The sequence below is a fragment of the Palaemon carinicauda genome, chromosome 15, assembly GCF_036898095.1.
Source record: "Palaemon carinicauda isolate YSFRI2023 chromosome 15, ASM3689809v2, whole genome shotgun sequence".
NCBI classification, from domain to species: domain Eukaryota; kingdom Metazoa; phylum Arthropoda; class Malacostraca; order Decapoda; family Palaemonidae; genus Palaemon; species Palaemon carinicauda.
In genome coordinates this window covers 13680811-13703283 of record NC_090739.1, presented here as the reverse complement: position 1 = coordinate 13703283, position 22473 = coordinate 13680811, and the positions used below count along the sequence as shown (strand labels likewise).

The following is a 22473-nucleotide window of genomic DNA, read 5'->3' as shown; positions in this document are numbered from 1 at the left end:
GCCTGAAAGAGCTGAAAATACGACATAGAATATTAATGATGTAGTTTAAGGCAAGGACTAATTCAGAACAAGAAAAATAATTAAACTTACACGCGTTGAATATCCCAGCGAAGTTACAGAATATGTGAAACTTTTTTTTTTTTTCATGAGCAGTAGGTAACTGTCACAACAGATTTTCAAGCTTTACAAATGAACCTGTCTTCCCTGGTGAACTAAATAAAAAAATGGGGGGGGGGTGAAAGAAAGAATGGGGGTGGAGTGATAAGAGGGCTTTTCAGAATTGACAAGAATAGTTGATGGTGATGTACATGGAAAGCCCTGAAAAAATAAACACCGAATGCATGTCCTAAAAGAGCCAATTGAAGAACTTGAAAAAATTTATATTGGAGAACCGGAAAAAAAAAAAAAAAAAAGTCGACTGGGGGGGGACAAAAAAAGAAAAAAAAAATTAGGAGGTCCTATAAAAGCTAACTGGATTCCTTAGAAAGATAGATTGGAGAGCATTGAAAAGCCAATTGGAAACCTTGCTCTAAAAGAGCTAACTATAGGCACACAGTAGAGAGCAGACCTCCGCCAAGGCCGCTTACTTCTCCTTTTCCTCGACCTTTGACCTAAGACTTTCAAAACTGAATCACTTCCAAGTATCAACATAACAATTAAACCCTGAATGTTTCACTACTCTATGAGCAAAATTGTGGCCAGGAAGTTGTTCACAAACAAACTAACGGACATAAGGGGGCGAAAACATAACCTCCTCCCAACTTCGATGCCGGATATGTAACTATAGAGCTAACTAGAGAGCATAAAACAGTCTCCTGGCTAGCCTTAAAAAGCCAACTAGCGGGCCTTAAAAAGCCAACTAGCGGGCCCTAAAAAGCCAACAAGCGGGCCCTAAAAAGCCAACTGGCGGGCCTTAAAACGCCAACCGGCGAGCCTTAAAACGCCAACTGGCGAGCCTTAAAACGCCAACTGGAGAGTCTTAAATTGCCAACTGCCAGACCTTAAAAAGCCATCTGCCGGGCCTTAAAAACCCAACTAGCGGATCTAAAAAAGCCAACTAGCGGGCCTTAAAAAGCCAACTAGTGGGCCTTAAAAAGCTAACTGGCGACCCTTAAAAAGCCAACTGCCGAGCTTTAAAAAGCCAACTGCCGAGCCTTAAAAAGCCAACTGCCGGGCCTTAAAAAGCCAACTGTCGGGCCTTAAAAAGCCAACTGCCGAGCCTTTAAAAGCCAACTAGTGGGCCTTATAAAGCCAACTGCCGGGCCATAAAAAGCCAACCGGCGGGCCTTAAAAAGCCAACTGGCGAACCTTATGAAGCCAACTGGCGATCCTTAAAAAGCCAATTAGAGTGTCTTAAAATGTAACCTGGTGAGCCTTGAAATGTCACCTGACGAGCCTTAAAAAGCCAAATGGCGAGCTTTAAAAAGCCAACTGGCGAGCCTTAAAATTTCAACTGGCGAGCCATAAAATGTCACCTGACGAGCCTTAAAAAGCCAACTGGAAAGCCTTAAAAAGCCAACTGGCAAGCCTTAAAAAGCCAACTGGCGAGCCTTAAAAAGCCAACTGGCAAGCCTTAAAATGTCAACTGACGAGCCTTAAAATGTCACCTGACGAGCCTTAAAAAGCCAACTGGCAAGCCTTAAAAAGCCAACTGGCGAGCCTTAAAAAGCCAACTGGCGAGCCTTAAAAAGCCAACTGGCAAGCTTTAAAATGTCAACTGACGAGCCTTAAAATGTCACCTGACGAGCCTTAAAAAGACAACTGGCGAGCCTTAAAAAGCCAACTGGCGAGCCTTAAAAAAGCCAACTGGCAAGCCTTAAAAAGCCAACTGGCAAGCCTTAAATAGCCAACTGGCAAGCCTTAAAAGCCAACTGGCAAGCCTTAAAAAGCCAACTGGCAAGCCTTAAAAAGCCAACTGGCGAGCCTTAAAAAGTCAACTGGCAAGCCTTAAAATGTCAACTGACGAGCCTTAAAATGTCAACTGGCGAGCCTAAAAATGTCAACTGACGAGCCTTAAAATGTCAACTGACGAGTCCTAAAATGTCACCTGGCGAGCCTTAAAAAGTCAACTGGCGAGCCTTAAAAAGTCAACTGGCGAGCCTTAAAATGTCACCTGACGAGCCTTAAAAAGCCAACTAGCGAGCCTTAAAATGTCAACTGACGAGCCTTAAAAAGCCGATTGGCGAGCCTTAAAAAGCCAACTGGCGAACCTTAAAAAGTCAACCGGCGAACCTTAAAAAGTCAACCGGCGAACCTTAAAAAGTCAACCGGCGAGCCTTAAAAAGTCAACTGGTGAGCCTTAAAAAGCAAACTTGGGAGCCTTAAAAAGCAAACTTGGGAGCCTTAAAAAGCAAACTTTGGACACTTAAAAAGCAAACTTGGAAGCCTTAAAAAGCAAACTTTGGAGACTTAAAAAGCAAACTTTGGAGACTTAAAAAGCAAACTTGGGAGCCTTAAAAAGCAAACTTGGGAGCCTTAAAAAGCAAACTTTGGAGACTTAAAAAGCAAACTTGGGAGCCTTAAAAAAGCAAACTTTGGAGACTTAAAAAGCAAACTGGCGAGCCATAAAAAGTCAACTGGCGAGCCTTAAAATGTCAACTGGCGAGCCATAAAAAGTCTGCCTTAAAATGTCAACTGGTGAGCCTTAAAATGTCAACTGGCGAGCCTAAGAAATGCTAATGGAAGAGCCTTAAAAATGCTAATTAGAGAGCCTAAAAGAAACTAGTTGGCCAGCATAAAAACCAATTGGAGGGCGTAGTAAAAGCTACTTGGAGAGCCCATAAAAGCCAGTTGGTTAGTCTAAAAATCCAATTGGAGGGCCTAAGAATGCTTATCGGAGAACCTACAAAGCTATTTGGAGGATTTAAAAAAAGCCTAAAATGCCAATTGGAGAACCTAAAAAAAAGACAGTTGGAGGACATATAACATAAGTCGACAGAACCTAATCAAAAGTCGACATAAGGGCCTACGACATCAGTCGACTGGAGAGCAGAAAACATAATACTGTGTCGACCGGAGATCTTATAAAAAGAGACTAGGAAACCTAAAAATTAGTCTATTGAAGGACATATGGTATAGTCTATTGGATGACCTATGGTAAAAGTCTTTGGAGGACCTATGTTAAAAGTCTTTGGAGGACTTATGTTAAAAGTCTTTGGAGGACATATGTTAAAAGTCTTTGGAGGACTTATAGTAAAGTCCATTGGAGGACCTATGGTAGAGCCAATCGTAGTACCAATGGTCGGAGGGACTATTAGAAATTATAATGGAATGTATGACGTTAGCAACCACGTAAAACAAATTGACGGAGTAAAGTTGAAAATTAAAATTTCGAATTTCGATATAATTACTCCATGAAGATTCAATATTTATTTTTCGATTTTTTTTTAACAAACTAACGTGAAGTTCGATCATTTATCGATTAATTTTACTATCAGGTATCTCGATATGGATTCCAATTAAATTCAATAGTTTGGATAAGCTATAAACATTGGATTGTTAACCAGAATTGAAAACCCTCAATAACTACACGATTCATTCTACAAAATGCTAACAACACAATATGAGCAAACAACCTGCACAAAAGTACAATTTTAGTTCATAAGTCAGAAAGAATCCTTGAAAATGCACGTTTTTCTTAAGACGCAGAAATCAGTATCCAAGAAAAATTGACAAAAACTAAGAAAAATAAAAACAACTCGCAATGAACGAGGCAAAGCTGTCAACGGGAAAATATCACCGCAGTGTAACAAAGACTTCAGTTCTTCAGAGATGAAAAGGTTGTTGGGCAATGTGACTTGTAATAACACATCTGGAGAAAAAGATAAATCACGACTTAAGGGAAAAAATAGAAATCTGTGTGAAACTTAAAATACACTACTTTAAAAGGAAATATGAAATACAATACTAATGCATTAAATTTTGTATACTTCAATAAAAAAAATCTTAATGTTGCGGTGTAATCTATCTATATATCTACCATGGAATTTGCCCCAAATTTTGGGAGGTAGCCGACATAAAAAAAAGAACAAAAGGGGGTTCTTCTTCTCTTCGCTCCTCCCAGCCTGACGAGGGATCCAGCCGAGCTTGCTTGGTACTGCTAGGGTGCCATGCCACAGCCCATCCTCCCCCGTTATCCACCACAAATGAAGCTTCGTATACAGAATAGCATACTGCTTCTCCCTCAGCAGTCACCAAGGCGACCTGAGGAAGCAGCAGGGCTTAAAGGAATGGCTTCACAATCGCTCGCCATTCATTCCTATTTCCACCAAGCTCTTTTTGTCCCTCTCACACCTATCCTCTTATCACCTGGAGCTTTCTTCAATCCATCCATTCAACCAATGAAGTACTAAAATGCTCTTAAATTTTGAGAAAAAAATTACTTTTTTCTTATAGCTTTAAATGATGCCTTGGCATGGCTTCTAGCTTCTTGCAGCACATTCAAAAGATATTTAAGATATTTATTCAATACCAATATGAATAGATGTCCTCTTCTATTCAATACATTACCTTGCTCGGTAGATCATTTTGATACTGTGTAATAATTAACCTCTTAGCCATTTTATTATTAAAATTATCATTAATTGACAAGCTGCAACCCTAGTTGGAAAAGCAGGATGCTAAAAGCCCCGGGGCCCCAACAGGGAAAACAGCCCAGTGAGGAAAGGAAACGGAAAAAAATTAATTTTCTAAGAACAGTAACAACACTAAAATAAATATTTCCTATATAAACTATAAAAACTTTAACAAGACAAGAGGAAAATAAATAAGATAGAATAGTGTACCCAAGTGTACACTCAAGCAAGAGGAAAATAAATAAGATAGAATAGTGTGCCCAAGCGTACACTCATGCAAGAGAAGTCTAACCCCCGGGGCCCCAACAGGGAAAACAGCCCAGTGAGGAAAGGAAACGGAAAAAAATTAATTTTCTAAGAACAGTAACAACACTAAAATGAATATTTCCTATATAAACTATAAAAACTTTAACAAGACAAGAGGAAAATAAATAAGATAGAATAGTGTACCCAAGTGTACACTCAAGCAAGAGGAAAATAAATAAGATAGAATAGTGTGCCCAAGTGTACCCTCATGCAAGAGAAGTCTAACCCAATATATATACAGGGTTATAATATTCAGCCGTGAATCTTAAAATTGTATCAGTGATGCTTAAAATTTCAGTGCACAATTCTATCATTTTGAGTATTTATACAACAAGCAGAAATTACCGAAGTTTATTAAGTGTTTCGCTTATTCGAATACTCAAAAAAGAAGCAATTATAAATACCAAAATGAAAAACAAATCAGGATACAATCAGAAGCGTTCCAAAAAGTTATTTACATATACGAAAATTATAAAAGCCGATTCACGCGTCTATGTACGTGCATAGAATGGTTCATTGTTTACGAGATTGTTTTTATCAAATCATAATAAACAAGAATTTTCTGTGAGGATTAAACACATAGCACCGTTATTAAGGCCGATAAATTTATGACTAATATTGGAATGGCAATACAACAAAATACGTCCTTCATACAATATACAAAGTCACATATACAAAAAAAAAAAAAAAAAAAAAAAAAAAAAAAAAAAAACATTAATTAATTTTCGAGCGAAATTTTAAATTTTACTCCTTTGGCTAACTGACTAAAGTCATTAATGGCAATACAACAAAATACGTCCTCCATACAATATACAAAGTCACATATACGAAAAAAAAAAAAACATTCATTAATTTTCAAACGAAATTTTAAATTTTACTCCTTTGGCTAACTGATTAAAGTCATGAATTAAAAATTAAAATTTTAGAAGAATTATAAATGAAAAAATTAATCAATGTAAACGTTAATTAGCAACATCCACTATACAAATTCCGCGTAATCCCAAGTATAGCTAATTAATTAGTTTCAAATTGAAATCTCTGTAACACAATAGGAAGAATTTTTATCCAGACGACATAAGCGTCGCCATGACGATGTACTTTTAACAAGTGAACGCGGGTTTGCGTCACTGGTTCTCTTGCGTGACTCATTTTCTTCACTTCTGCGATTGCATGATCATTATCAACTCTGGTGATAATCACTAGGTTGCCAATGGCCTTCAATGCCTTATTCTATGCTATAGTTACTTCGGCATTCGAGCGCACAAAAGGATAATTATCTATGTCTATGATAGTAATTATATATATATATACTGTATATATATATATATATATATATATAATTATATACATATACGTGTATATATACACATACATATATGAATATTCAAATATACATATACACATATACATGCATATATAAATATTCATATACAGTATATATATATATATATATATATAAAAGCATGTATACATACATATATATACATACTATATATATATATATATATACATATACATAAGTATATATATATACATACATAAACATACATTTATATTTATATATATATAATATATATATATTTATATATATATACATATATATATATATATATATACACACATCATCGTTATCACCCATAACCATTCCACTACAGGACAAAGGCCTCACATATGTCTTTAAGACTTCCGTTTGTGTAGTCTTTCTATACCAGTCTACACCCACAAATTTTCTTATCTCGTCAATCCATAATTTTTTCCCCCTTCCCCTACTTCGTTTGCAATAACTAGGGACCCATTCTGCGATTTTTTTTTTTCAATTATTATGCCATTCTCATTCTATGTTCTATCCACGTCTTTTTTTTTTTTTATCTTACTGGTTATTGGAATATTCTCTACTTTAGTTTGCTCTCGTATCCATGTTCCTCTTCTTCGTTCTTTTAATGTTATTCCCATTATTATTCTTTCCATACCTCTCTGGTGAGGTTCAACTAGCTTATGTTCTTAGGCTTTTGAAGGCTACAAGTTCCTGGCACAGCACGCAAAGAATAAATGAGAGAAGACGTTTCATTTTCTCTAGTACCATCGCCTTTCGTGGATATGCCTTAATATATACAGTATATATATGTATACACACTATATATATATATATATATATACACATATATATGTAAATATATATATACATATATATATATATATATATGAAAATATATATACACATACACACATACATACATAATATATATATATATATATACATATATATATATATGTGTGTGTGTGTGTGTGTGTGTGTCTAACAACACACTAGGCCTCTCCGACAACAACCTGCCTCGTATTCTTGAAATGAAAGTTCCGTTACAGTGATATCGCAGAGATATACAATTGGGTTTGCATAAGTCAGTGAAATAGATGCAATATGAAACGGAACAACGAATAAGATAATATAGACTAGAGTCATAACTGCTGTTGTTGGCCAGACATGATGAGCATTTCTGACTCCCAAAGTGTATTGTAAAATTGGCGGAGGGAAATTCAAATATTGATTCTAACAATATGGTGATGTGCTTATTTTGAACAGCTGATATAAGACTTAGCTTTGATTGCCGTTTAGGTAATCCCAGAGCAAAGAATAATCCAATCGTTTAGGTAATCCAATAGAGCAAAGAATAATCCAATCGTTTAGGTAATCCAATAGAGCAAAGAATTATCCAATCGTTTAGGTAATCCCATAGAGCAAAGAATAATCCAATCGTTTAGGGAATCCCATAGAAGAAAGAATAATCCAATTTAGGGAATCCCATGGAACAAAGAATAATCCAATCGTTTAGGTAATCTTAAGGAACAAAGAATAATTCAATCGTTTAGGTAATCTCATGGAACAAAGAATAATCCAATCATTCAGGTAATCCAATAGAGCAAAGAATAATCCAATCGTTTAGGTAATGTTAAGGAACAAAGAATAATCCAATCGTTTAAGCAATATTTCTCAGAACTGGATTAATCGCTCTCCCAAAAATTCCAAGAAAAGATGGGAAAACTAGCTTGAATAAAGAAATCATTAACAAAACGGGTAAATAACTGATAACTAAGACTTGGTTAATATAAATCTTATAAATCTGCCCATCAACATATTTAATGGCAATTTTTCTAGGGAAGGTAAATTAGATTTATAAATAAAAAGGAAAACTATTGGATAAAAAAAACACACTTGTGGTCTTCCCGCGCCTCTTTCTCAATCCCCCCCACCCCCCCCTCCCCCACCCCCAACCCCACCCCACCTCTACACGCAAACGAAGACCAGAATGTAATGGTCTTGAAAGACTTTTGATCAATCAAGGCCCTTTTGTTTGTTTCCTCTGCTCGGACGCCTGCAACCAGTCATTCATCTGGTCTCTGTAGAATCCCAGCTTCATTTTACAAGCAATAACTTTACGGTAAGCGAGCTTTATGCAATGCCTGAGCTTGTAACCTGGACTATATACGCGTTCCGTGCAAATACACTTTGTATTGTTTATGATTGGCCTATCCTTGTCAGGTCATATATTGCAATACGAATTGGATTTCCTCCTCTGTACATTTGGGGGACTCGTCGCTATGCAGTTGCTGATGGCGATATTCTGTAAACTGAAGTACTCGCTGTACCAATCAAAACATTTTATTATTATTATTATTATTATTATTATTACTATCCAAGCTACAACCCTAGTTGGAAAAGCAAGATGCTATAAGCCCAGGGGCTCCAACAGGGAAAAATAGCCCAGTGAGGAAAGGAACATTTCAGGAGTCCGGTGTATTCCTTGATTTATTCCAAAGATCCATAAATATATAAAATAAATAAAATAAAGAGGTTTCAGCGATCTCGAGATAAATAAATATCTAATTACAGAATTTCCAAAATATATATTTCAGTTCACCCAAAGAGAAATCAAGTTTTATGACTGATGTTAATTTCTTTTATGTTAACGCTATAAATGCCATGATCTAAATCTTAGTTGACATTAGGCAAACAAATCTCAGATAATAGTCAATGTGGAAATGACAACAGATTTCTGTACAGAACACACGTGTATATGCACGGCATTTAAGGTAATGTTGATAATGATATGAGCTATGATCAATGATAAACGCGCGCACATACACACACACACACACACACACACACATATATATGTATATATATATATATTCATATATTTATATATATATATATATTATATATATATATATAAATATATGTATATGTATGTATGTATGTGTATGTCTGTATATGTGTATGTATATATATATATATATATATAAACATACATATATAAATATATACATATATATAAATATATATATATACATATATATATATATATATATATATATTTACACACACTGTATATGTGTGAGCTTGTGAGCGCAAGCATACGATCTAAATTATGCGTACGTGTGTACGACATGAAGGACCTAAAAGACATGTGGGTTACTAAGGTTCCTACAAATATAAAAAAATAATGACTTGACTGGAATATAAATAAATCCTTGGGGCGTACATAGTTGGCACACAAGACACACCGGGGATGCGGTTTATCATGACTATATATTAACCTGTGTTTAGCGGTGTCTCTGTTTAATAACCTTGAAGGTTATCATGTTCGAGTCGATGACAGGATATTAGTTCTAATTATATAGTGAATAAACAATTCGTTTTACAAGTTAATTGAAATTACGGAGTGTGTTTAATTCTAAGATGTTCATCGTAGAATAAGTTGGGGATTAAGTAACTTAACATGTATGTTCGTTGTTTGATTTTAAATTTATCTATCTATCTGTATACATATATATGCACATCCCAATATATATATATATATATATATATATATTATATGTATACACATATATCTATATATATATATATATAATATAGATATATATATATATATATGTATATATATAAAACTATACAGACATATAATAATAATAATAATAATAATAATAATCATCTGAAAACATAGTCATTCAACAAAATCAAGGATCCCAAGGTTATCCTAACGTCACTGTCAAACAATAGCTAATACAAAGGCAAATGCATATCATCCATTGATCCTTTGATCTGAACACAATTAATCAGTAAAACAGGATCTTCCTCTCAAGGACTCGATTGGACATTAACCACCTGAACCACACCCGAGGGAGACGCAACCAATTGGCGTAACCACAAGAAGTAATACTTATATAAAAACTAGGGAGAGAAAGAGGGAGAGGGAGAATGGGTGGTCTATGTCAAAGCGAGGGATAAATAAAAGGACATTATCCATATCCTGATTATTCTGAACACAGACAATCAAGAGACAGGAAGGATGAAGGCGCCTCTTATCATTGTAGTAGTGTTTCTCTTCGGGAGGTTGGGACGCGTCCATCCCTCAGAAACCATCTACGGTCCTAATTTCTTCGCCAGTAAGTACTCCCTTCAATCACTGTATCTCTCTGCATGCTTTTTGTATCGTTATACCCTTTCTCCATATGTCCCACGCTTTATTCCCGTCCATTATCTCACTGCCAGTGAAATTTTAATCAGGCAATAAATCAAAATCTCACTCGAATTGTATTTTCAAACTCACATCAGCCTAAGCCACGCCCCCTATATCTATCCTGGTCTCCCCTCCCCCTCTTCATACAAATACCTATCCTCCTTTCAATATCTTTATTCATTAGCTCCAAGAGCCATTTTTATAGTCTTCTATAAAAAAATATATCTATGATATGAAAACCATGTTTATAGAGTCGATCGGCCACATCAACATTCTTCAAGGCTAATATTGATTAAAGTATTCAATATCACTGACGTTTCGGGAAAAAAAAATAGGTATTTAGTGTAATAAAATACATTCATATATCTTTACCACTGTACATGTACTGTATATAGATTGTTGAATGAAAATTACTACCGGTAGGTGACTTTTAAAATCATCCCCTACCTACGGTGGAAGGAAGATATAGGTATCAGTCAGTGTGTGATCTATTATCATCATCATCATCCTCATTACTAGTACTAGTATTATCATCATTATCAATAATAATATCATCATCATATTCATTAATATTATAATCACCATTAATATCATTATCATTAAAAATATTATCATTACTAATAATATCATCATTATCATTACTAATAATATAATCATTAATATCATCAATATCATTATAATTACTAATGATACTGTCAATATCATTACCGCACATTGTTATAAATAATGAATGAATTAAGACAAGCCCACTTCAAAATACTACGCTATTGGATGCCAAAGTAAATACCCGTCTATTGATCTCCACAGGAGCATTAATGCACATTAAGATCATTAATATAATGCTTGGTTTTTGAAGGCGAAATTACGACAACACTGCCTATCTATTTCGACACGACATCAACCGATCCTTTTTTTCCTTGCAAGGACTCCAGGATGTTCATTAGCGTGATTAACATTAATTTTTAATTAGTAAACAAATATGCAGCCAGGATCTACCCCGCACGTGTATTATCAGTGTTATCAAATAAATCGTATTAAGCAATTGGACGCTCTTGATGTTAATTGCTGATTGTTCTGCTTTTGGTATTCATGGGAGATCTTTTGCTATAATATGTATCGCTTAGATTGGGGAATGCGATTAACCAAGAGAGAGAGAGAGAGAGAGAGAGAGAGAGAGAGAGAGAGAGAGTGTGTGTGTGTGTCGGAAATTCACAAGGGAAAATTAAAAGCTAGAAAGTTAACAATTCAGCAGAGAGAGAGAGAGAGAGAGAGAGAGAGAGAGAGAGAGAGAGAGAGAGTTTGTTCTGCTTTTGGTATTCATGGAAGATCTTTTGCTATAATATGTATCGCTTAGATCGGGGAATGCGATTAACCACAGAGAGAGAGAGAGAGAGAGAGAGAGAGAGAGAGAGAGAGAGAGAGTGTGTGTGTGTGTCGGAAATTCACAAGGGAAAATTAAAAGCTAGAAAGTTAACAATTCAGCAGAGAGAGAGAGAGAGAGAGAGAGAGAGAGAGAGAGAGAGAGAACCATGAAACTGAGTTGGAAGTGGAAAATTAGAAATAACCAGTTATTATTACTAATACCAACCTGTCATTATCATATTCAATTCAAACTTTGTGGATTACCTTTAAACTTGTATGTTTTCCCTCAAACTATGTGTTCCTTTTTTTTTATTTTGATAAAATTCTTCAAACTTCAAAGTTCACTAAACAGTTAATTCCCCATATTTCAATTAAGATAGGCCTACATATAATTACCATACAAATTTAAAAATAATTTCCATACAAAATTGGAAATCGTCATTTAATATTAGTTTTAAGTTTTTAAAAAAAATTCTAAACTGTTTTTTTTATTTCTTACGCAAATCATATTAATCACTATGCATTATTTAATTCATATACAATATAGAAAGTAAATTTCGTTTGGTCGTACGAGTGACTAATTAAAATATAAATACACACACACACACACACACATATATATATATATATATATATAATGCATATATATACATACATATAATGCATATATATACATAAATATACACATATATATACATATACACACACACATATATATATATATATATATACATTATGTATATATATACATATATATATGTGTATATATATATATATATATACATAAATATATATATATATATATATATAAATATATGTGTGTGTTTGTGTGTATATATATATACATATATAAATAATATATATATATATATATATATATATATATCAACAGATTTCTGTATTTATACATCAATTAATATTACCACCAATTCCACCAGTTTTAAAAACACAGAATATATTCAACAACAATTCCAACGTAGCTGCCACCAAAACCTTTTAGTAGAGATAAAATATAAATTGAAAAAAAAAAATCTTAATTCCAATAACACCGCAAACATCTGTCAACTTCAGACAATGGATGTTTATCTTAAAATATATAAAGTTAATCTTATATATATCAAAGATCATATTTCGTTTTTTTCCTGCAACATTTTTTTTTTTCCGTACTCATGAAAATCACTTGGTCCTGAAACTGCAAAGCGAAATTCATCCGTGAAATATCATATTCAGACTCTCAAATTTGATTTAGATAAATGATGGTCCGAAATGAAATTTAAAATGTTCCGTCGTATCGTCGACAGGATTATTAAAATGGAAAATTAGCTTTCGATACACACAAAAAGTTAATTTAAAAAATCGGGATTTTGTCCAACATTTCAGACATCGCTAATGCATAACCATTTTGTATTTTAAAAAGCGCGCGCACACACACACACACACACACACATACACACAGAGCGAGAGAGAGAGAGAGAGAGAGAGAGAGAGAGAGAGAGAGACCTACTCTGCATTTAATATTGCAGTGTCACTTCAGCAAGAAATAAGCCTGGGATAAGACTTTATCAAGCAATGATCTATTCTTAATAACATAAAAACAAATTTATCTAAAAAGAAAAGTCCAATTAATCCATAAGAAACGTAAAAGGGACAAGGGAAACCCGCGAAAATCCGATATTATGGCTTCCCATTTGAACGTATGGAATCATGAATGGTCATCCTAATTAAAGTCTAGACCTATGTTCTCTATATCTCGATCTTAGTGAGACTAGTTGAGACCCGGAAGGTTAATAATCTTTGAAATATTATACAAAATTACCTTCAAAACAAAATTCAAAAGGGAAAATTAAAAGCTAGAAAGTTAACAATTTAGCACAGAGAGAGAGAGAGAGAGAGAGAGAGAGAGAGAGAGAATGGTGTATCAATCGAAAAGCCACAGGGGAAGATTAAGAGAAAGCCAGAATGTTTATGATTTACTGCTAGAGAGAGAGAGAGAGAGAGAGAGAGAGAGAGAGAGAGAGAGAGAGAGAGGGGGGGGGGGGAAATCCACAAGGGAAAATTAAAAGCTGTAACTATGACGATGTTAGCAAATTGACAAGTTCTTAAAAAAGCCTCACCTACATTTTAAGTATTTCACCAATAAACTGTAGGCCTATACATATAAGCCGTTCAATACGACTAGATGAACAATTGGCGAGACAAGAAAACAGTTTATACCAATAGTGAAATTCTGACAAACATTAATTATGGTGATTGATTGATGCTATGAAATAACGGATACATAATTATAAATCACGTGCACAATAAGACGATTAGGCCTAAAATTCAACTTATCATGGGAACGATAGTCAACATAATTCATTAAAAAGCTCACCAGTTACCTAAAAACTTAGCCGCACAAGTTACTACAGCGTGAAGAAAATTAAAAATGATAAATGAGCCCTGCCTGTATAATTTCTAAGAAATTAATTATACTGTCATGCCGTAATTCGAGAGAGAGAGAGAGAGAGAGAGAGAGAGAGAGAGAGAGAGAGTTGGTTCTGTTATATCTATTTTGAGATCATAACGTATTAGCTATTTAGAAGAGTACTTCTTCAAAACAATAATTATTTCAAGCTTAATAAAACAATTTAGGTAGCAGTAACATGGATATAAAAAATTAACATTCTGCTTTTTTTTCCAGAAGCCATCTGTGAGAAGTCACCCCTGGGCTTTAAAATCTGCCTAAAAAGAGTAAGTAAAAACTCAAAATCACCTTTGAAATATTCAGGAATAAGAACATTATGACATTAGTAACGAAACCGAGAAAGTAGTTTGAAAATCTGGCAATATAATAGAAATCAATGTTATTAAAATCCCTCTGAGTATTTATCAAATTTGGATTAATAGAACTTGGGGACGAGAAGGACATTCAGGGTAATCCTTTCGATGAATTAAAGCCTCATGAAAGTTTTAGAACATTTTCAATTTTATATATACCTATCTATCTATCTGTATATATATACAGTATGTATATATATATATATATATATATACATATATGTATATATATATATATATATATATACAGTATGTATGTATATACAGTATGTATGTATATACAGTATATATATATATATATATATATTATATATATATATATATATCTGTATATATATACAGTATGTATGTATATATATATATATATATATATCTGTATATATATACAGTATGTATGTATGTATGTATATATATATATATATATATATATCTGTATATATATACAGTATGTATGTATATATATATATATATATATCTATATATATATATACAGCATTTATATATATATATATATATATACACAACACACACATATATATATATATATATATATACAGCATATATATATATATATATATATATACATATATTTATATAGGATTGTCTATACATATAACTATGCATACAGTAGTACCTTGGTTTACATGTTCACAGTAATTATTTCCAGGATTAACCTCATAACCTAAAATGCTCATATTCTAAAAATATTTTCCCCATAATAAAGGAAATTCACAGAATGCACTCCACAAGTTCATAAATACACATATAGACTAATTTCTAAATGTATGTAATGGAGTCTGGTGAGAAAACTACAACCCCTACCATCAGAAATGAGTACAAATCAGTAGTTCATGAAGAGACAAAAAAAAAAAAAAAAAAAAAAAAAATATTGATAAATCAAATCACACCTTACCTCCGTGGAGAGTGGTGGCGTGTGGGAGACCAGAGAGGAGGAGGGGATTACAGTTTGGAAGGAAAATCTCCCTCCAAGAACATTACTGGTTAAATATCAGGGGTTCTCTTTCGAATAACGTTAATCATCACTAACTGGATCACTTATCTGATGCTTAATGGACACTTGGTAATCTTTATACTTTACATTCTTACCTTCAAAAGGAACCTATTTAGAGTTAACAGCTTTTGATTTTTCTTTAAAATGGCATGAAAATGGAGTATAACTTACACGAACAAGGCGTGAACACATCACGTGGATCGGGCACCGCATAACTAATTTTAGTTAAGTTCCGTTAGTACTTGTCCTAACAAAAATGCGCATAAGAAAAAAGAAATCTGCTTGCAAAATGATGCAATGCTCGTAAACCCATTTGAATTTTAATCTTAATTAAGTCATTTGTAAACCAAGGTACTACTATATATACAGCAACAACAAATTTACTTCTACTGAACATGATTTTGTGTCGATTTTTATCATACATTTACTCAGAGGTAATTTGAATTAAATGATATCAATTGAGTCAGCTGGTGGATCGGGAAGTTGGTTAAAACTTGCAGGTATTCAAGGCTATGATCTTACCACTGAGGTAATTCCTGAATGTGCAGTGCTCGTATAAATAAACGGATTTTGAGCGAAGCGAAAAATCTATTTTTGGGTGAGATAGCCATGGCGTCCTGATGGAAGGATCCTATTTGGTAGCTTCCTTGGGTAATCACTACTAGGATTTTCCCAGAGAATTAAACCACAGGTTATCACAGAATTCTAACTTCTGGAGCGAGTATCCTAAGGGTTTCCCCTTAAGACATCGTGTATCAACAGGGGACACGCATGTATTAACGTGCCACATAGCTATCTACACCCCATATAGAGTTAACGCTTCAATATGGCGGACAGAGAGCGGCTGGGAGCTGAGCCGCAGCCAATCTAGATGTGGCGATATCGGTACTCGCGACGTAAACAGACGGACGCCATTGCTTTTGATGACGTCACGTCCGTCCTCATCCGTAAGTCTGGAGCTCGCTCATCACCATGATACAGCGGCGCAGGGCGGGACCTGATAACAGACAGGGCGGGTCCATCAGGACGCCATGGCTATCTCACCCAAAAATAGATTTTTCGCTTCGCTCAAAATCCGTTTTTTGGGCTCAAGCCATGGCGTCCTGATGGAAGAGTACCAGAGAATTAGTGTATCGTGGTAGACTTTTTCCCCTTTATAAGTGAGTGCTAAAACATTGAGCCGAAAGCATAGTGGTCTATACTAGAGCTACCGTGAGGCAGTTGCCTTCCTGCCCCCCTGGCATGGAAGTCCCCACGGGCTATGCTGAGATCAAAGTGGTCATGGGAAGGCTATTCATATAGGCTGAAGGAACAATGAGATCCAGAAGATAAGTCAGAGCGATTTGGTATTCGCGTCGAAACAAGCTTGAAGAAGTGGTGGTTGTACACTTCGTGCATGGAGTTGACTCATCTTCATAACTGAGTAAGTATTCGCTAAGGAAACTTACTTGCTCTATATAAATAAATGCCCGGAGTAAATCCTGGCATTTTCCTTAACCAAGAATAAAGGGTAATAAAACTATGACAATTAGTATATTTCATAGTAAGAAAGGAGCAAGGGAGACGCACAAGTAATAAAATAGACATTTTATTAGATAATTGCAGGTAAATCAATACATGTCATGCAATAAATAGTAAAAAACATTTACATTGATAAAAATGTACATAGTCATAAAGGCGTGCTCTTGAGTCTGAAAGGGAAGAATCAAGTATTAGTAGGCACTCGTTCTACGGAACGTTAGTCTTTATGTAACACACGTCATGCACGTGGCATGTAGCACTCATGTGGTAATCTACTATGACATTTCACCTGAGGTAAGAACAGTTAAAGAAAGCACAAGGTGGTTTCTGCTTCACTACGTATCACTTGAGGGTCAACATAGGCACCCGACGAGTTAGAGTCCCTAATAACTCACTGTTCTAAGCAGAGTTCAGAGCAGGTTTCATAACACTACCTGCGGCTACCACAAAATGTTTCACTTCGTGCACTTGTTTCGCATAATGTTTAAAGAAAACACGCGAGGATTTCCAGCCTGTATAGTTCTTGAGGCTTTCGAAATCCATACTCTGAAAGAAATTCAGAGACGAAGCGACTTTCCTAGGATCATGACCAGCGGGTGTACTGTCTGGATCCGCTCTGCGAATGAAGTAGGTGATTTTAGCTCTCAATTGTTTCAGTGACAGGTCGCTGCCCGATGTTTCTCCTTTGAAGAGTTGGCCTCCACCAAAGTTTGAAGTTCTATGAAGATAGACCTTAAGGCTCTCTACTGGACATAGAGAGGCATCTTCCTTCAAGGGGCATATCCTCCACGGGCCCCATCGTTTGGTAGGTAATTCGTTCTTTGCGAGAAACGTCGGATCAGGGAAGAGGGAGAGGTCTCCTGAATCGTTGAAAACGATATGTCCCTCTTCTCTAGATAGTGCCACTATTTCGCTGACTCGGGCTCCCGAAGCTAGAGCGAAGAGAAATATAACTTTCTGAGTCAGGGCCTTAAGAGGGCATGAATCATTGTCCAAGTTGGAGGCGAAGTGGAGAACTTTGTCTAGAGACCAAGTGATTGGTTTCGGAGGGGGTGCCGGTCGTAAACGGGCACAGGCCTTCGGTAGTTTGTTGAAGATGTCGCTAGACAGATCTATTTGGAAGGCGTATGACAAAGGTCTAGTCAAGGCCGATTTGCAAGTAGAAATCGTGTTGGCTGCCAAGCCTTGTCCATGAAGGTGAATGAAGAAGGACATGCAAAAATCTATGGTGATTTTCGAGGGGTTCTTTGCCTTGACGAAGGAGACCCATTTCCTCCAAGACGATTCGTATTGCCTTCTCGTGGATTCGGTCTTGTATTCCTCGAGGAAGTCTAGACTCTCCTTCGAAATCCCAAACCTTTTCTTAGCGGCTAGGGTGAGAAAATCATGAGATGAAGGTCCTTGATTTTCGATGATGAAGCGAAGACAGTCGACTTCTGTATTTGCTGGGAGAGAACTGGGTCCGGGAGGGGGATCAGCGTTGGCTGCATCTCCAGGATCAAGGGGTACCAGTTGCTGCGGGGCCACTTGGGAGCCACTAGAGCTGCTGTCCCTTTGAAGGTTCTCAATTTGGAGAGGACTTTCAGCAGAAGATTGGTGGGAGGGAACAGGTAAATCTTGGCCCATCTGTTCCAATCCAAGGTCATGGCGTCCACCGCTTCCGCTTTGGGGTCCTCGTACGGGGCTACATATCGAGGAAGTTGATGGTTGTCGCTCGTTGCGAAGAGGTCGATCTGGAGTTCTGGGACTCGGTGAGAGATGAAGGAGAATGATCTTGCGTCTAGAGACCATTCCGACTCTATCGGGTTTGTCCGAGATAGAGCGTCCGCTGTCACATTGCGGAATCCTTGTAGGTGAACTGCAGACAGGTGCCATTTCTTCCTTTCTGCCAGACGGAAGATTGTCAGGAGCACCTGATTTATCTTGGGCGATCTTGAGCCCTGGCGATTGAGACAACGCACTACCACAGAGCTGTCCAGGGTCAGGCGAATGTGTATCGACGGGGGCGGGGAGAGTTTCTTCAGCGTCAGAAGAACCGCCATGGCCTCCAAGATGTTGATGTGAAACGTCTTGAATAGGGGAGACCAAGTGCCTTGAGCCTGTTTTTGGTGGGAGTGACCTCCCCAACCCTCCAACGATGCGTCCCTATGGATGTTGAGAGATGGAGGTGGGTGTTGGAGATGAAGGGACCTTTTTAGGGCCCTCGCTTCTGACCACGGCTTTAGAAGAAGTCGAAGTCTGCTTGGGAGCCGTCTCTTGAGGTCTCTTCGAGCGATGGATGCGGAACGTCTCCAGACTCCCGCTGCATCCTTTAGCTGTGCACGAAGCACTGGGTTTGTGATCGAGGCGAACTGTAGAGAGCCTAGAACTTGTTCCTGCTGGCGTCTTGAGATCCGTTTGGATTTTAACAGTCGCTTGACAGACCCTGCTATTTCCTTCCTTTTCTTTGCTGGAATGGAAAGGCGGTGTGACTGAAGATTCCAGTGGATGCCTAACCATTGGAACTTCTGAGCTGGAGATAGGCGAGACTTTTTCGCGTTTATCTGGAATCCCAGGTGTTCGAGAAACTGGGTAACTTTTCTGCAGGATTCTATACAATCCTCGGGTGAGGGCGCCCACACTAGCCAGTCGTCGAGGTAGGCCATCACCTGGACGTTTCGGATGCGGAGCTGTTGTACTACTGCGTCCGCTAGCTTTGTGAATATCCGAGGGGCCACGTTGAGTCCGAAGGGCATGGCCCGGAAGGCATAGCTTTTCCGTTGGAGTCGGAATCCTAGGTAGGAGGAAGCGTGATGGTTCATTGGTATGTGCCAGTATGCGTCCGCCAGGTCTATCGAGACCGTGAAAGACCCTCGAGGCAGGAGGGTTCTGATCTGTTGAAGAGTCAGCATCTTGAACTTGTTGTTCGATATGAATACGTTGAGGGGGGATAAGTCCAGAATGACTCTGAGTCTGTCTGAGTCTTTCTTGGGGACACAAAACAGTCTCCCTTGGAACCTTGTAGACTTCACCCTTCTTATCACCTTCTTGTTCAAGAGGTCTAGCACATATTCTTCCAGGAGGGGGGTTGAACGTTGGAAGAATTGCTGGAAGGTTGGGGGTGGTTGCGCCCAGCTCCAGCCCAGACCTTTCTTGATGATGCTGTGTGCCCAGGAGTCGAAGGTCCAACGATCCTGGAAGTGGCGGAGTCTTCCTCCCACCGGAAGCACTTCATTGCTTCTGGGGTCCCGAGGACTTGCTGCCTCGGCCGCTAGCTCCCTGTCCTCCTCTGCCTCTGGAGGGCCGGCGAGAGGAATCTCTGCCGGAACCCCTGCCTGAGCTTCTACCTTTGGGACGAAAGGTAGTGGAGTGCTGCTCGAAGGCGGGGTTGAAGGCCGGTGATGAGGACAAAACCGGCTGTGGGACCAACTGAAAGGTCTGTGGCGGCTGAGCGGCCACTTGGGGAGTAGCGGGTGCCGGAAACTGACGTCTGTGCTGACGTTGCTGGGGTCTATGCTTCGACTGCTTCCTCTTAGGCTGAGGACCGTCATCCTGAGAGGGCTTTCTCTTCCTAGACATGCCCCATTTGTTGAGAAGGTTCCTGTTCTCAGATGCGGCCTTGTCTGTGATCTCTTTCACTAGATCAGACGGGAAGAGGTACTTGCCCCAGATGTTGGAGGAAATCAGTTTCCGGGGTTCGTGTCTGACAGTGGCACTGGAGAACACGAATTCTCTGCAGGCTCTACGAGCTCGCATGAAGTGGTACAGATCCTTGACTAAGGTTGCCATATGAGATTTGGCAAGGACCATGTAATGGTCAGGGACTCTGGTGTCGCCAGCCATTACGTCCATCTGGACCTGGAGAGTGAGAGATGCTGCCAGCCTCTCCTTCGTTTCCTGTTCCCTACGAAGGAGGTGATCGTTTAGCTTGGGGAGGTCCTCATTAAACTGACGTCCAGCAACGTCAGGATCTAGTTTGCCCACCACGAAGGTGTGTTGCACATCCTTCCAGTGTTTGGTGTCGGGCGGGGTGACTGCGGAGAAAGGTCTGCATTCCTCCAATGCAGGGCAGGATTTCCCTTCTTCTACAGCCTTAAAGCAGGCAGCGAAGGCCTTTTCCGTGAAGGGTATCACCACTTCATCGGGCGCAATGTAGGTGGGGTACTTCTTGCTCAGAGCCGGAAGTCCAGAGCAGGTAAAGCCTCTGCTCTTAAGCGCTTTGGCAAGCATAGCCTGGGCCTTCGAGAGATCGAACACTATTTTCTCCTTCGGTTCGGTCTCTTCCTTTGAGGATGGTTCTGAACGTAGACGGACGTAACAGTCCGGATACGCCTCAAAGCGGGGGAAGAACTCCACTTCTTCCAGGGGTATGGAACCGATCTTATCGCTGACGAAGATCTTGTCGTCAGCGATGACCATATGCTCGGCGAATCGCCACGGATTGTCGCTCGAGCATGCGGGGAGGTCCTTGATGGAGATTTTGCGAGATTCCTTGGAACCTCCCATCGACCGAATGATCTGGTAAGTTTCTTGGAGCTTCTGCTCCATCACGGATTCAATGAGCCGAATCATATCCTGTGCCGTAGGTAGAGGAGTCGTGGTGGAGGACGTAGACGGGAGAGACACTTCCGTCGGTGTAGGAGTAGGAGGGGGGATGGAGGGAGGGGCATCCTCCTTATCGGACTCGGTATACACTACCCGGTCCTCTTCTTCATCATCCTCCCCTTCACCCTGGGCCATAAGGGTTTTCTCGGTGTCCTCCGAGATCTCTGACATGCGTTCATCATGTTCTGAATCCAGGTGACAATCATTCATGGACTGAGCCATGACAACATCAGGTTCCACTGTAATCTGGACTACGGGGATCTGTTCGACTGGGACCACTGAGTCTGGAGAGGCCTTTGGGAACAGCAAAGACCTCATTTCTTCTGTGGCTAGGTATGGTCCAGTGGCGTTCTTCTGAAAGCCACGTACCCACTTGCGTAGGTTGTCCCGAGCAGTGTCCCGAATCTCCGCTGAGGGAGAATCATAGAATGCTTTCTGTAAGCATTCTTGGCAGACCGAACAGGTGGTGGGGCCCCAGTACTTGAGATCCCCTCTCTTGTGAGCACAAGGGGCGTGTGTCCTACACGCCGTGTGTCCATAGAAGTGTGGCCGACGGACCGCGCAGAAGTCGTGGTCACACATGACGTACTCCTCCCGTAAAAGAAAGAGACGATGAGTATTGTAGATTCATAATATGGCTCGTATATAAAGTTAATTATTAACAAGTTAATATTAACTTAAATTAATTGTGATGCACAGAAGGGTGGGTGAAAGGAGACAGACGCATGCCTCGTGTAACCCGCCCGGCTGGTTGCCGTAGCATCGGACAGTCCCAGGT

The 22473-nt window shown here is 38.4% G+C and overlaps 1 protein-coding gene and 1 long non-coding RNA gene across 2 annotated transcripts in view; one reads left to right on the top strand and one right to left on the bottom strand.

Moving 5' to 3' along the window:
* LOC137654483 (uncharacterized) overlaps window positions 1-22473 on the bottom strand; it is a 107533-nt gene that overhangs the window by 76690 nt on the left and 8370 nt on the right. The window lies entirely within an intron of this gene.
* The window catches only part of LOC137654482 (uncharacterized), a 34708-nt gene continuing 22463 nt past the window's right edge, over window positions 10229-22473 (top strand). Inside the window, exons 1-2 of the mRNA XM_068388147.1 lie at window positions 10229-10325; window positions 14442-14491. Of these exons, the coding sequence (XP_068244248.1) occupies window positions 10229-10325; window positions 14442-14491 (147 nt within the window). The remainder of the gene's footprint in view (window positions 10326-14441; window positions 14492-22473) is intronic.